This window comes from Macrobrachium rosenbergii, chromosome 12 (genome assembly GCF_040412425.1).
Source record: "Macrobrachium rosenbergii isolate ZJJX-2024 chromosome 12, ASM4041242v1, whole genome shotgun sequence".
Classification (NCBI taxonomy): Eukaryota; Metazoa; Arthropoda; class Malacostraca; order Decapoda; family Palaemonidae; genus Macrobrachium; species Macrobrachium rosenbergii.
This window is the reverse complement of record NC_089752.1, coordinates 10,497,477-10,512,529: the sequence shown is the minus strand read 5'-3', so window position 1 is coordinate 10,512,529 and position 15,053 is coordinate 10,497,477. Positions and strand designations below refer to the sequence as shown.

General features: G+C 38.5%; 1 protein-coding gene across 5 annotated transcripts in view; it reads right to left on the bottom strand.

The window, feature by feature from the left end:
- Window positions 1-15,053, bottom strand: part of LOC136844386 (distal membrane-arm assembly complex protein 2) — a 256,069-nt gene that overhangs the window by 17,595 nt on the left and 223,421 nt on the right. For 4 of the 5 annotated variants that reach the window (XM_067113474.1, XM_067113475.1, XM_067113473.1 and 1 more), the window contains 2 exons: window positions 14,286-14,456; window positions 1,011-1,231 (listed from right to left, as the gene is read on the bottom strand). In XM_067113474.1, the coding sequence (XP_066969575.1) occupies window positions 1,011-1,231; window positions 14,286-14,456 (392 nt within the window). Of the gene's footprint in view, window positions 1-1,010; window positions 1,232-9,037; window positions 9,244-14,285; window positions 14,457-15,053 lie in introns of those variants that run through there. The other variant, XM_067113476.1, reaches the window with a different exon arrangement.

Here is a 15,053-nt window from a genome sequence, read left to right as displayed (position 1 = left end):
TAGATATAAACGAGTTCATTACTCTTGTTAAGTAAAATGTACTACAACAACAAACATCCTCTGCTCTCGTCTTTACTTGACCTAGCTGTTCTTGCTCACACTAGGCAGGCTGCTGTTGCACAGTGTTTCATTTACTAGTATCAGGTTTAATACTACTCAGTTTACCAGGAGTTTTAACCTAGCTACACCTCAAATGTGGAATACAGGTAGTTTGCCTGGTGCAGTTGTGGAATCTTTTGATCTCCAAATGTTTGAGCTAGGAGCAAATTTATTCCTGCTTTCTGCTGATGTCTCCATCATATTTATTTATTTATCACCTTTCCTATAACTAGATTCTCTCTGCAGGCTGATTTCCCTTTGGAATCCTCTTGGGTTTATAGTCTACTGACTGTCCATAAGGGTTTTCAGCTGAAGATTTCAAGAAAGAAAGAAAAAAAGGGAAGTTATCATCCATCAGCTTTTGCTAATTCTCATTTTCATCAGGTTATTTGAGATTGCATTAGATAACCTCTAATCAACTGCCTCTTGACAAGCAGTGAACAATTATCACTCCATGAGCATGCCAAAATTCCCCCAAAGTGTCATTATATAATTCACAACTGCACGATCATTTAATCCTTGGTCGTGCACTTGTCCATGTTATCCAATCCTTAGCTATCAACATCCAAAACCATCTCAGTCCTCATCAGCTTTTTCAATCATATTCTCACTATCATCTGATCGACCTCTGGGGTCTGGTCATCTTTTCCTCACTTATACAGTAGCTCACTGCTTTTGTCTGGTCTCATTCCACGATTCAGTTTATTTTCACCAAATTATAACTCTTTTACAAACATATTCTGAAAACTCACCAAATACTGTATATGCAAAACAACAGTTGTACTACTTAAGAGAAGCAAATATCAAATGGCCAATTAACTTTTACTTCCAGAAGTAGAAAAACAATAAACTATACCATGATATATAGTTCAAGGTAAAAATGAAAATTTATCAAATACAAGAGTAATTACCCATGCATTCCAATCCTTCATATCGCAGTTGAGTTCCAGATGCGTCAATGCATTCCACAAAAAAATCTGGTGTGAAATGGCGAGGTAGGCAATATTCCTCATCATCATCCTTTTCAATCCATTCATTTGATCCTTTCTGAAGTACCTTCCCTCCTCTGTGCACTATAAAATGAGCAGCTGCTAATTCACATCCAAGAGCATTAACGCGCTCTTCAATATATCTGATGAAAGAGAATTCTTGTATAAGTTATGGTGCAATGTGTGTCAAATTCCCTCACTACATACTGTACTTATAAAAAATTTCAAAGATATTTAGCTGTGGTCCATGCCATGTCAACAAGTCCAGCAACATGGAACAAAAATCATGAATGGCACCAACTAGTTAATCTTAAATCTTAGAGATTCTGATAACATTGTATGATGTCATACAAATTTCATCAAATGGCATCATGTGTCAATAATAAAATTTTTAAAAGTAACCACATATATTTTGACGTGGGGTAGCATTAGCATTATGCTAGGAGAATGTTGGGGATGGTTTACCCGTCTCCTATTGAAGCAGGGGCAGTTCAAAAAGAGTTATAAATAAGTCAAAACAGAAAATAAAAAACTTTTACTTATTTTTCCAGATTTTCCTCATGTTTTCTATATGCACTAACTGGTATACACAAGGAAATTTATCATTTTCCATGATACAAGAAAACTTATAAATCATCTTTTTTACCTAAAGGAATTAGAGAAATTTCTGTTCTCAGCTACCTTCAATATACAGGTACTATATATGGTGCAAAATTAATTTATGAATCAGCTCTTTTATCTATAGGAATTACAGAAATTTCTGTTTTAAGCTAACTTCAATATATACTGTGAAAAATGAATTTATAAACCATCTTTTTTATCTACAGGATAGGAATTACAGAAATTCCTGTTCTCAGCTAACTTCAATACATAATTCTAAGTATAATTTTGTTGTTTGTAATCTCAAAGGATTTGGATTCAGACTGACTCAAAAAGCAGCATTCTGCCATAAAAAAAAATTGCTTCTGTTAATATTAACAAGGATATACGCACAACAACATATATACAGTATAGAGTATACATATATAAACAGGTCATACAGTTGTAAGTTTCATAGTAGCTATCAAGGGGGCAACCAGGAAAAGGCAGCACGTATATAAAAATAAGTTTATTTTGCTGACGGCGTTTCACAATATCTCTCTGCATCTTCAAGGCTGTAATTTACAAAAATAAAACTTGAAATCTTATGAAAAAAAAAACACAAAATAAAATAATTTAAAAATCACTATAAAGACAGACATGACCTACCTAAACTAAAACATCTAAAAAAGAAAGAGGGTAAGTAAAAGTTGAGGTACAGACTAAAATATAAACAAACGACTTGGTATGCTATGAACAGCTGTGTGGAGGCTGTCTGGGTGTTTAACGAGGTGATGGTAATTTTAATCATAGTCGACTCTAAAGTGGTAAGTTCCCCCTCGTCTTGCATGGAAGATATGATTTTAAAATCTGTAAAATTGATGTTGGTTTTGCAGTGCAACACGTGATTACGTATGTTGGAGGCTTTGGGTCTGCAGCCAGTTCTGAAACTGACTCCCTGTTGACAGTGGATTCCATTGCTACAGGTCCGAATCTGCTGTCACCAAGGAGTTAGTTTCAGAACTGACTGCAGACTGTCCAAGCTCCTGAAGAAGTGCCTCCCCAATCGCCTGAAGAAGTGCCTCCCGAAACCCTTGATGAAGCGCCTCCTGAAGAAGGGGAAGAGGTGCCCTCAGAGGAGATGTAACTCCTCTGCTTTAACTGTTCAGTCATATCTTCATCGTCATTCATCGGACTGCACAGCTAATTCATCATCACCATCTTTAATCAACATTCATCACTGGTGATTACCTATATGATTTACATAATCTTAATATGTAATTGTATTAAATATTTTTTTTATGTGCATATGTATTTTTGTCTCTCTCTCTCTCTCTTGTGAATTATGTACATACTAATGTTTCCCTGTAAAAGAAAATGGGACGGCTTGAATAGTAAATGTAAGAAAGAAAATGTTCGTGCCTGAATATGTAGACAGGACTGGATTATTTTCACACGTAGCTGTAAGCCACACAGTATGTACGTATATTTTTAAGGGTAAAATAAAAGTTTAAGATGACTTTGAAATGATATTAATAATATCATTTCAAAGATTAATACAGTAATAGGTTAATAGTTTAAGGTATATTTGATGTAGGATGATAGTTTAAGGTATACATTTGGTGTCTGAACTTTCAAGACAGGCAGTTATAAGCATTTTTAGAGGGGGGGGGTTTGAAAATTCGTGGATTTTAACTATTCACAGGGGGCTGTTGTACGCATCCTTCACGAATACAGGGGTCGACTGTACTCCGTTTGCTAGGAGTTTTATCTTGTTTGCAACTAAAGTGTGGCATAGTTTGCCTAGTGCAGTTGTGGAAACTTTTGATCTTCAAATGCTTAAATGAGGAGCAAGTTCATTCCTGCTTTCTGCTGATGTCTCCTAAATTCAGGTGTAGTGGTTTTATTTTCTATTTCCTTACATTTATCTATTTATCAGCTTTTCCTGAACTGCTGTCTCTCAGCAGGCTGATTTCTCTCTGGAGTCACTTTGGGTCTATAGTCTGTTGACTTATCCATAAGGGTTTTCAACTGAAGATTTAAAGAAAGAAAGGAAGAAGCTGTCAAGGGCAATTTGGGAGGAAGAACAGTAATGCCAAATGACTGCGAAGAAAGTCTGATAGTAAATGTGTTTAAACAGAAGGGAAATGAAGGTTTTAGGAAGAATACTGGATGACAAATTGTGAGTAACTGTGAGGACTATATAGTCGAGCCAAACGAAAGTGGCGCGTGAGAGAAGGTCTCCGTCCAATGCATCGTATTGACATCAAAAGATTTCGGACATCAGACCTTAAAGACCGCTAAGTGAGGATACAATCGAACAATCTGACCAGCTTATTACCTGCAGATTAACTGATTTAGCGTGTCAGACGAAAAAAAACAAAATTCTTGTTCTTGTCTGAGAGGGGTTGATATCTAAATCTTAACCACATGTCAAATTATTTGTCTTTTCATATAAATAAATACTACATTTACAATTAAAAGGTTCCCTCGAGTTTGAGCCAATATATTATTTAGATCCAAATCCTTGGGTATGATGGCTGAAATATCATCAATATAACAGTACCATGTTATAGGAAAATGGAAAATCTAGGGGATGTAGAGGCATTCGAAAATTTTCATATATAAATTTGAAAGAACAGACAAAAGTGGGTTTCGCATTGCTATACCAAACGTTAGTTTAAAATTTTCCTCATTGAAAACAAAGTTTATGCAATTCATCTTTAATGTATTCCAATACCGAGTCAATGGGCAGTTTTATGTGTGTGTGTGTATATATATATGTGTGTATATACATGATTATGATTAGCAAGAACTCGCTAGCAAATTGCCTCCCCCTTTTTTGTTGTTTGTTTTGTTGTTTTCACTTACTGCAAGCCGCTCGATCGATAAACACATCTGTCTATCGACTTATGCAGTCAGAATACAAGGGTTTATAGCGGATTAAGGCCACTCCCTTTAAGCAGATCTTTCTTGAGCAAAAGTGATTTCTGTCTGGTCGTTTTCTTACAGGCAAAACTCCCCTACGGGCATCAGCTGAAAATGATTCAGCCCCCATATGCTGGAAGTGCCCCTGCCCCATAGGAGGAGATAAAAGCAGAAAACCACGGGCCTCGGTCTCACCGCAGCGCGCACTGGAAGAGAGGGAGTGAAGAAGTCCCAAAAACACCTGCCCCTGGCAGTGCCCTTAGCTAACCACGTGGCCCTTTTCAAAAGTATACTTTCTCCTCGTGCCCTTGCCGACCCGCGAGCCACGTGTTCGCTCCACCGTTGACCTGCATGATGCCCATGCCATTGCCCGGCCCTTCGTGAAATTCCATGCATTGCCCTTTTCACGTGAAGCCCCGATCCTAACACGTGAAGAAACTTCGCCCTCGGAAATGCATAAAGTCATCCACGGACCGCTTTCACGCTGGAACCAACCCTGCCTTATGGTAAAAGTGCTCTGGAAGACCTCCATTCAGTCACGCTTTTGTCTCATAACATTTACTTACATTGTGAGCCAGTAATCACCGAATCTCTTGTCAAATGTCCGTGTTCCTCGAGTGTCGGCAGTGCTAAGCTATCATTAATTCATCGAAGCCCCTTGGCACCCTCAGTGCAGCTTCGCATTCAGTATTCTTTTGTCTATTTTCATTACTGGCGTATAATGTGCACATCTCTCATTTCAGAGGGACCCTATATCGTGGAAGCTTCTTGGACTGTGTCTGGAATCCCCAATTTCATTCATCCCTTAGGAATCCCCTTCAGGATCAATAATCTAGCATTCCTCTTTCCCGTACTAACGTTATTTATGTAAATACACTCCTGCAAGTTTGCCCATGTGTTTTACGCAATATTTTCCTCAGTAACAAGAGCCTTACACTCATATGAAATTCCCCATTGTTTTCCTCTTTTTTATGTTTTCCTAGACCCACGAAGTCAGAATCACAAGGCTAAATTACCTTAAATTGTTGCTACCTGTCTCATAGAGAATATTTCACACTAAATCGCCAGGAAAAATGTAAATATATATATATATATATATATATATATATATATATATATATATATATATATATTATTATTATTATATAGTAATACTTGATCTTACACGATTCGAGTTTGCTTGGCGAATTCACACACACACGAACTTTTCACTGGAACCTAACTAATGGGCATCGCGATTTTTTCAGACACACGAAATTCTCGAGAAACCCTGCAGAAGTGGGTGTTTAATTTCTTAAGTAATTTACAGGTTTTCATGCTTTTATGTGTAAAATATGTATGAAAAATGCATTTCATTCTTTTATGTGTAAAATCTGTATGAAAAATGCATTTCATGCTTTTATGTGTAAAATCTGTATGAAAAATGCATTTGATGTTTTAATGTGCAAAATCTCTATGAAAAATGCATTTCATGCTTTCATGTGTAAAATCTCTATGAAAAATGCATTTCATGCTTTCATGTGTACAATCTGTATCGAAAATGTATTATTTTTATTTCTGTACATGCATAAATATGATGCAAAGGTAATTTCAGCACATTCACTTAGTGTACTTTAACAAGATGTGATACCCATTTGCAAAGTTACTGCACTTTTCAAAGATGATACCCCTGCAGAAAATGCTTGTTTAATGTTTGAAGTACATTTATAAGTTTTCATGCTTTTAACTGTAAAATCGATATGGAAAATTTATATTTATATTTCTGTACATAAATATCATACAAGTATTATGCCCATTTGCAAAGTCTTTGTCACAAGGACTTTACATGACCTTGAGATGAGGTTGTTCAGCCGCGCTCATTTGATAAATTGAATTCTTTAATGTAATATCAGAGATGTAACTAAGAGTTGTATAAGTGTCATTCTTTGAAAATGACTCTGTACACCTCAGAGAACAGTGCTGGTGCAACCTGTATGTGCATGTAATTACAGCACGTTCAGTTGGTGTACTTTTACAAGATGCGATACCCTGCATTTTCCAAAGATGATACCCCTGTAAAAAGTGTGTATAATTTTTAAGTTTTCGTGTTAAATCAGAATGGAAAATTTGTATTTATATATTTGCGCATAAATACGATACAAAAGCAGTACAGTTACTTTATTACAGTATCTCTCTCTCTCTCTCTCTCTCATTTGTAGTTAGCGCTCAAACATACGTTTACAACTTATTATTCTCTGTACGTCATTACCTGTACAGTATATAATTTTAAATTGATTGAATTTTACCTGTACTGTTCTACCTTCTACGAACATTATGTACATGTTTTCAATGTTTTATGGAATTGTACTTTTGTTGACTGACACATGACGTTTTGCCTAGTGACGCAAAGAAAACGGCTTTTACTCTAACTGACAAAGAAAACGGCATCCCATGAATTAGGGGTAACATTAGTATACATACTATTATGAAACTATGCAGTACTCAATTTTTATGTCAACCATTTACTGTATTCCTTTTTTAAGGGTAATAAGCTAAATTTTAAATAAAATTACACCCACTTTAGTTCATTTAAAAGTTAGCTTTTAAATGAGCATGATTAGGGTCATATTTGGTACTTAAACTCTGGAAATAAACATTTATTAGCATTTTCAAAGACCATGCCAAACTTACACGAAAATTCACCTTGCACGAGGGGCTCCAGAACCTAACCTCGCGTAATTTTGAGGTATGACTGTATATATATACACACACACACACAATTATAGAGGGAGAAACCATCCTGTACAGAAGACATGTGGGTCTTAAGGATAAATGTATTTTTGAAGGAAGATCATAATTCGTCTAAGGTTCCTATTTGTTTTCCACTGACCACCTGGAAAAAAAATCCGGAAAGGAAAATTATCCGGGATTATGACCGACGGAACCCTCCCACCTTTAAGACGTTAATACTTCTTCGGTTTCAGGACTTCTCTAAACCGCGCTCTCCAGGTAAAATGAACTAACTCTTCAGATTTTGCCACGATACATTCAGTCTCTCATGCGCCACTTTCGTTTGGCTCGACTATACCGAACAGCAGTACGGTAGACTAAAGGCAGAAGTATAGCTGATGCTGTCTTTTTTACTAAACCCAATTACATGTACAGGAAAAAAGGCTGGAAGGTAGTTGAAAGCTCTAATGCATGTTTATAGACCTAGGAAAGGTGTATGATAGAATTTGTGGAATTTAAGAAGGACTAGAAAAGTTGGTCAAGTTGGATGGAATGATGTATAAAAGAATAAGGGCATCCGTAATAACATCCTGTGTGAAAACAGAAATGTTTGAAATTAGAATTGGTTTACATCCCATTTCTGTTTGCAGTGGTTATGGATTTAATGAGTGAAAGGGTCAAGAACAAAAAATCTATGGGATTTTTCATGTGCACGTATCAGGTGATTATGGCAGTGACTGAATGGAATTTCAAAGAAGGGTAAGAGAGTGGCAGGAATTTCCTGAATGGGGTGGTATGAAGGTACAATGTGGTAAAACTAAGGTTACGATATTCAGCAAATAGGGAGGGATTGGTTATTCATACAAGACAGAAGAGGCCTAGATATGAAATTGGTAAAGGGAGGAGGTGAAGCTCAAGTTGAAAGCAGGACAAAAGCACACACTCACACTAACAAAAAAACAGCACATACACTCTCCTCGTACTAGGCTAGGCCCTCACAACCCGGACGGGGAAGTTTTGCCAAGCAGAAGGAGGTCGGAGTCACCACAACTGCCCGATAATGCCAACGCTCACCACACAACAACAGTCCACAACCAAGAAAACTACAACCCAACCCTAGTACACCAACACGACCCAAAACAAGACTCAAAAGACTCAACCCGAAGACTCAAACTCAACTCACTCAGAACACAGCAGAAAAAAAAAAAACAACCAGGCTATCACACGACACCCGATCATAACCAACACAGCACAAAGCGCAAAACACACCCAAGTACAAACACTCCAACCACAAAGCCTCCAAATACCAAATCACACAAACTGAAACAAAAAACGCAAGCAAAACTCCGATCAACTACGGAAAAACTGTCCTTTCAGCACAATATCTCTGTCAAGACTCCGCTATCGGTCACGATCATCCGAAAAAAAACACAGTTCCGCGCACTCCCAAAACAACGAAACATGAAACCTCACGGACAATCAAAACGTAAACAAAAGAAAACCACACTCTCTAACGACATCATTCAACAATTACGTACGCCGTTGTTCGTTGTCTCTCTCTCTCTCTCTCACACAAGATGTTGTTGTTCGTTGTCTCTCTCTCTCTCTCTCTTTCTCTTTCTCTCTCTCTCACACAAGATATAGAGGGATGAATATAATGTGGCAGAATTCAAAAACACAAAAACAACACACAACACAGATACATAGAACATATAACCACACACAACACTCACCCTGATCCTCGGTTGCTGGGAGATGGATTAAGGGGTCCACGGTCGCCAACACAGCACACAAAACCACACAAACAAAACTGAAAACAGACTCTCAACCAACAAACGAGCAAAAAGAAAGACACACATGCACCGACAACAACGGCACCAAACAGAAAAACACACGACTCACGAAACATACAATAACAAGCAAAAAGGAAGAGACACATGCACCATCAATGTCGGTAACCGGTATCCAAAACTCAGATGAACTGACTGTCCACTTTCAAGGTTGAACCTCAACTCAAGACTTCCCCAAAACTAAAATCTCCTTCACATTTTCACCGACAGACAGCGCTGTAAACAAACTCCAACTAACGACCCTTATCCCTCTTCCAACAAATGAAACACTCACTAACGACAATTACACTCGCGCTCTCGCTCTCTCTCTCTCAAAACTTTTCACACTGCATTCAAATTGCCTTACGCAACACCCACGGATGCTCACTAGCAGTCACAGGCAACGACACACAATCAATCACAACCATCTCAAATAACTTTCATCTGCAATCGCAACACAGGTGGGTTCGCATGCACACTTTGATACTTACCCTTCTGACAGTCCGCACACGTAATCGCTACATCCGCACAAATTTTATTCAATCCAGGCTCATACAATCTCTCTCTCATACATTCCCATAATTTATTTTTAATTGTACCTCCTCCCATACTAACACACTCCCTTGTCCCAAACCATGTATCCTTACACTCACTGATTTTCTTTTTACAACCCAATCGCACCTTTCCAATTCACTCACTACTGTACTACTCTCAATTTCGTCCACAGTCTCATCTTATATGGCCCATCAAATTTCTCTCTCATCTTACTTACATTCATTCTCCCTCTCTCAATACTCTATCTCCAACCCCAAAACTTTCAAATCTTTCACTCGCCCTCTTCCACAACCCACGGTCATCCTCCGTTAACCCAACCTTGGTCTAACCACCCTCTCAAAATTTAACACATATTTGAAGGAGACATACCCAAGCTCTTATGCAACGTGGAGTTATACACCCACACTACCCACGTCCAACATGTACATCCCAATCGTCATCATCATTTACTCATCATTCGCAAAATCTCTGTCATCGTTCTCACAGTTCTCTCAGCCAAACCATTCGCACTCGGCATATACGGAGTGGCATACACATGCACAATACCCCACTGCCTCAACATTTCCTCAAACTGCCACCCCACAAACTCAGGCCCATTGTCACTCAACATTCTCACTGGCCTAAATATACACATCGGCAATATAACTTGCCCTACCATTCGCGCAACAGTTCCACTCCTTTTATCCTTGATGGGGACCGCATATACAAACTTACTCATGTAATCCACCATCACAATCATTCCCACATGCCCTCTTGCAGTCCGTGGTAATGACACGCAATCAATCACAACCATCTCAAACAATTCTTTCATCTGCAGTCGTAAGACTGGCAGATTTGCTTGCACACTCTGATATTTCCCTCTCTGACAATCTTCACACGTGACAGCTACATCCGCACAAATCTTGCTCAACCCAGGCACATACAATCTCTCCATCTTTTCCTTCTTTACTGCACCTAAATCACTTCCATCACTCTCATCTCCACCACTTCCATCACTCTCATCTCCACTCTTCTCTACCTTCTGCAACCCTTCTGGCCCATCCCAAGACCCAGGGGAACCTCCTCCTACAGCTCCTTCTCCAAAGAACTCCTTAAGCATTCCCTTCATCATTTCCTGCATCCTGCTTACTGCACACTCTAACTTCTTATCCATTCTTTCTTCACACTCTTTCACCCACTCTTTCATCTCCTCTTTCATTTCTTCTTTTGCACTCCTTAGCATTCCCCACATCTCCAACTGACTCCTCAACCCCTCATTCTCACTCCTCAGCCTCCCATTCTCCTCCTCCAGCCTACCCTGGAGTTCCCTAGCCACCCGGAGTTCCTCTCTCAGTTTCTCCATCTCACTCATCCTGACCTCTTACTCTCACTCTACCCACCACAAAACAATCCTAACAGTAAATACACAACAGTCCCACGTTGGGCGCCAAATAATGTGGCGGGATTTCACAACCACACACTCACACTAACAAAAAAAAAACAGCACATACACTCACCTCGTACTAGGCTAGGCCTACGAATTCCGGACGGGAAGTTTTGCCAAGCAGGAGGAGGTCACGGAGTCACCACAACCGCCGATAATGCCAACGCCCACAAAACAGTCCACAACCAAGAAAACAACCCAACCAGTACACAAACACGACCCAAAACAAGACTCAACCACGAAGACTCAAACTCAACTCACTCGGAACACAGCAGAAAAAAAAACAACCAGGCTATCACACGACACCGATCACGCAACCAACACAGAACCCAAAACACGCCCAAGTACAAACACTCCAACCACAAAGCCTCCAAATACCAGATCACACAAACTGAAACAAAAAAAAAACGCAACCAAAACTCCGATCAACTACCGGAAAACCAGCGCCTTCAGCACAATATCTCTGTCAAGACTCCCGCTATCCGGTCAGCCCAGTGATCCCACTACGTCATCACAAAATTTCCCTAGCGCGAGGCTAAAAATTCCCCAGATCAGACCCAAATTCCCCAAAATATATTTTCCAGGGAATTCATACTACCAAGCACGAAGAGCATGGCATTTTAAGTCTGCCCTGTTGACAGTTTTACAAAACAACAACTTGACAGGCCTTTGAGTGAATGTCTTTGAGACAAACCCTGAGGCTATAATTATATGATTATGGGGTTGTTTTTCATTTCTCAGTATTTTAATCTCCTTCCTATTCCGCCCTGTTTAGAATTGTCTTCAGTCTATTTCTTCTCCCCAACCAATGAACAATAACATATTTTCCTATTTCTTTTTACAAGATTTACCGTTCTATGTATAGCCCATTTATAAATATTTAATATTTTCGTCTACACAAGAAAAATCATATAGTATTTGCATCTAAGTAACTGTAGGGGTAAGCTGTTTGTATAATGAACTGGCGCTCTCTCTAAGAACCCGTGCTGGCACAAGGCCACCCTAATATAACAACTCCCTCTTTCTTCCAAATCTTATTATTATTTTCTTTAACATAAGTCCGTATCACTACTTAGTCAATAATATTGTGTAATTATTCCAGTTTAACTATTTTGTCATTACTTATGTACATTTATCATTGTTTTAAAATTAGGTACTCAAAAGTAGTTAATTAATGCTAGAGATATATGAGAGAGATCTGCTTGTATACGATTTTTTTTATTTTCTCATTCGTCCAACTTACTCTATGTTATGCCTTATTTCATATTTCCTTGCCTACCAATTTATTATTTATCTATGGTGTTAAGAAATCAAGATATTTGCAGAAAGGGGAAATGCCTCCAAACTGCCCATCTTCTAAGCTAGGCCTATCCAATTTTAAGGCTTGATAAAGTTATTGAATTCCCCTTCGGGTGACTGGGCCTTTGCTAAGTTGGACAGCATAGTGCTATGTTGATTTAGGCCCAGGCTTATCCCATCCTTAAAAAAATAACTAAATTCTAAATAATTTATAACACATCTTCTACAGTTGTTTAAATTGTCCCGCTTCTAAGGTTGAAGGGAGCGCAAAGGTCACACACCGCTCGTTTCATTTTCGTCTCACACGCGCACTTGTTATGATTGTTATTGTTATTTCCTCAAGGCGGCCGCGACTGGGAAGGTTGGGGGGGTCCTGTGTGGAACAAACTCTCTTCTCTCTCTCTCTCTCTCTCTCTCTCTCTCTCTCTCTCTCTCTCTCTCTCTCTCTCTCTCTCTCTCTCTCTCACAACCGTATGTCTTCCAAAACAAAGGGTACAGAGGGGAGAGGCCATAATTTTGTTTTTTTGGTGGCTTTTTTTTCATAAATGTTACTAAGTTTCACTGAAAACCAATTCAATTCCCAGATTTCCCCAAATTTATCGAATTCCCCAGATTTTCCCGAAAAACATTCAAAATTCCCAATCCGAGGACAAATTCCCCAAAAGTGGGATCACTGCCGGTCACGATCATCCGAAAAAAACACAGTTCCGCGCACTCCCAAAACAACGAAACACGAAACCTTACGGACAATCAAAACGTAAACAAAAGAAAACCACACTCTCTAACGACATCACTCAACAATTCCGTACGGCGTTGTTCTCTCTCTCTCTCTCTCTCTCTCTCTCTCTCTCTCTCTCTCTCTCTCTCTCTCTCTCTCTCTCTCTCTCTCTCACAAGACGTCGTCAAATGCAATAACCTCATTCCTCCATAGGGTGGTATGAAGGTATAATGTGGTAAAACTAAGGTTACGATATTCAGCAAATAGAGAGGGATTGGTTATTCATACAAGACAGAAGAGGCCTAGATATGAAATTGGTAGAGGGAGGAGGTGAAGCTCAAGTTGAAAGCAGGACAAAGCAGATTGAGGGAAATAGAGGGAGTTAGCAGAAGTGGAGTGTGACATGAATATTCAAAACTCAAAATAAAGATCTACTGTACTGTAAAAGTTACACTGATGATGTATGGTTCAGAAACATGGGCATTAAGAAGTACGGAGGAACAGAAGCTGGAGCCAACAGAAATGGGGATGTCCAGGTGATTTTGGAGATCTTGTTGTGTGAGAGGCTGGAAAATGAAGAAATCAGGTGAAGTGCGAGGGTGGTAAAGATTACTGTTTTGATTGATAGGAGGGTTGAGCTGGAGATGGTATGGGCAGTATGTAGTAAGGATCAGTGAGGAGGAAGGAGTGACGAGAGGTTAGTTGGAACCTGTTAGGGGTAAATTGTCAAGGAGTAAAAGGATTAGACTAAATGGTAATGTGAAAGTGGATCTGGAGAAGGATTTAGTGGAGGAAGATGCTTCTGACATGAACAGTTGGAGAAGACCCATCAAGCAACTAAATCCTTAATATAAGGATAGCGGTGGGGATAAAGAGCTTGGCTAACCATGACTACACAGCAAGTGGTGTGCATTAGGTAAATTAAAAATTCAAAGTCTTGTCCTTGCATGAACAAACCTGATGAAACAAGGCTAACAATGTTTGGCATAAGATACAAGGGTCATCAACTATTTTATACAGTAATTACCATTTCATTTCTCCAACATATACTTCCTCCACCATAACTAAGTGTTAGAGAAAAATTAAAATAGATTAAAATAGGCAGAATTTACATTTGGCATGAAAATGACAGTACCCATGTCATAGATTTTTCTTACCTTTGATCGATGACTGACTTTGTATCTTGTAATCTGTCATACCATGCCTTCAATGCTTTTGGGGAGAGGTTTAATGGTTTTTGTAATGCACGAATAAAATCAACAGTGATTCCCTTTTCAGGCGCAAAGTAATGAAAAAAGCCAGTCCATTCTTCTTTTGGCCTATTCCATCTGGAAAGGAAAAAATACACAATTGAAAAAAAAAGCTAAATACTACTATTAAACTTAAAAAAGGAAAAGTGAAAAAAAAATCAACCAGAATATTTATCAGAAGTATAAATCATTTCATAACAGATTAACCAACTTTACCATAAAATTATCCACATATATTCTTCAAAACTAGATGTCCCTGACATGATATTAATAATATCAACTTTAAAAATAATATTTCTTAATCTCTTAATGGTAGATTATAAGATACTCAGTTTCTATCCTCTATTATTTTCTGATAAACATGTTTATCAAATTATTTCTCAGGCGAGTCAAGATTTCAAGCATCCTGTTTTATTCTGAACAGAAATTCATTCACCTGCCTCCCATTTTCAAAATTTTTTTGATAAGTATTGTGTTGTTTTCTCATCCGTTATAAAGATTTTCTAAGCATCATAATCATCATCATAAATAGTTTTAAGTTAGCTTTTCCATTTGAGGATTAGACATGAAATGAGTTCTCTCCATTCGTCTCTGTTAAATATTCTTCTTGCTTGAACTTTTATCAAGCACAGGATATCATTTAATGCCTTTATCCATTATTTCCTACACCTTCCT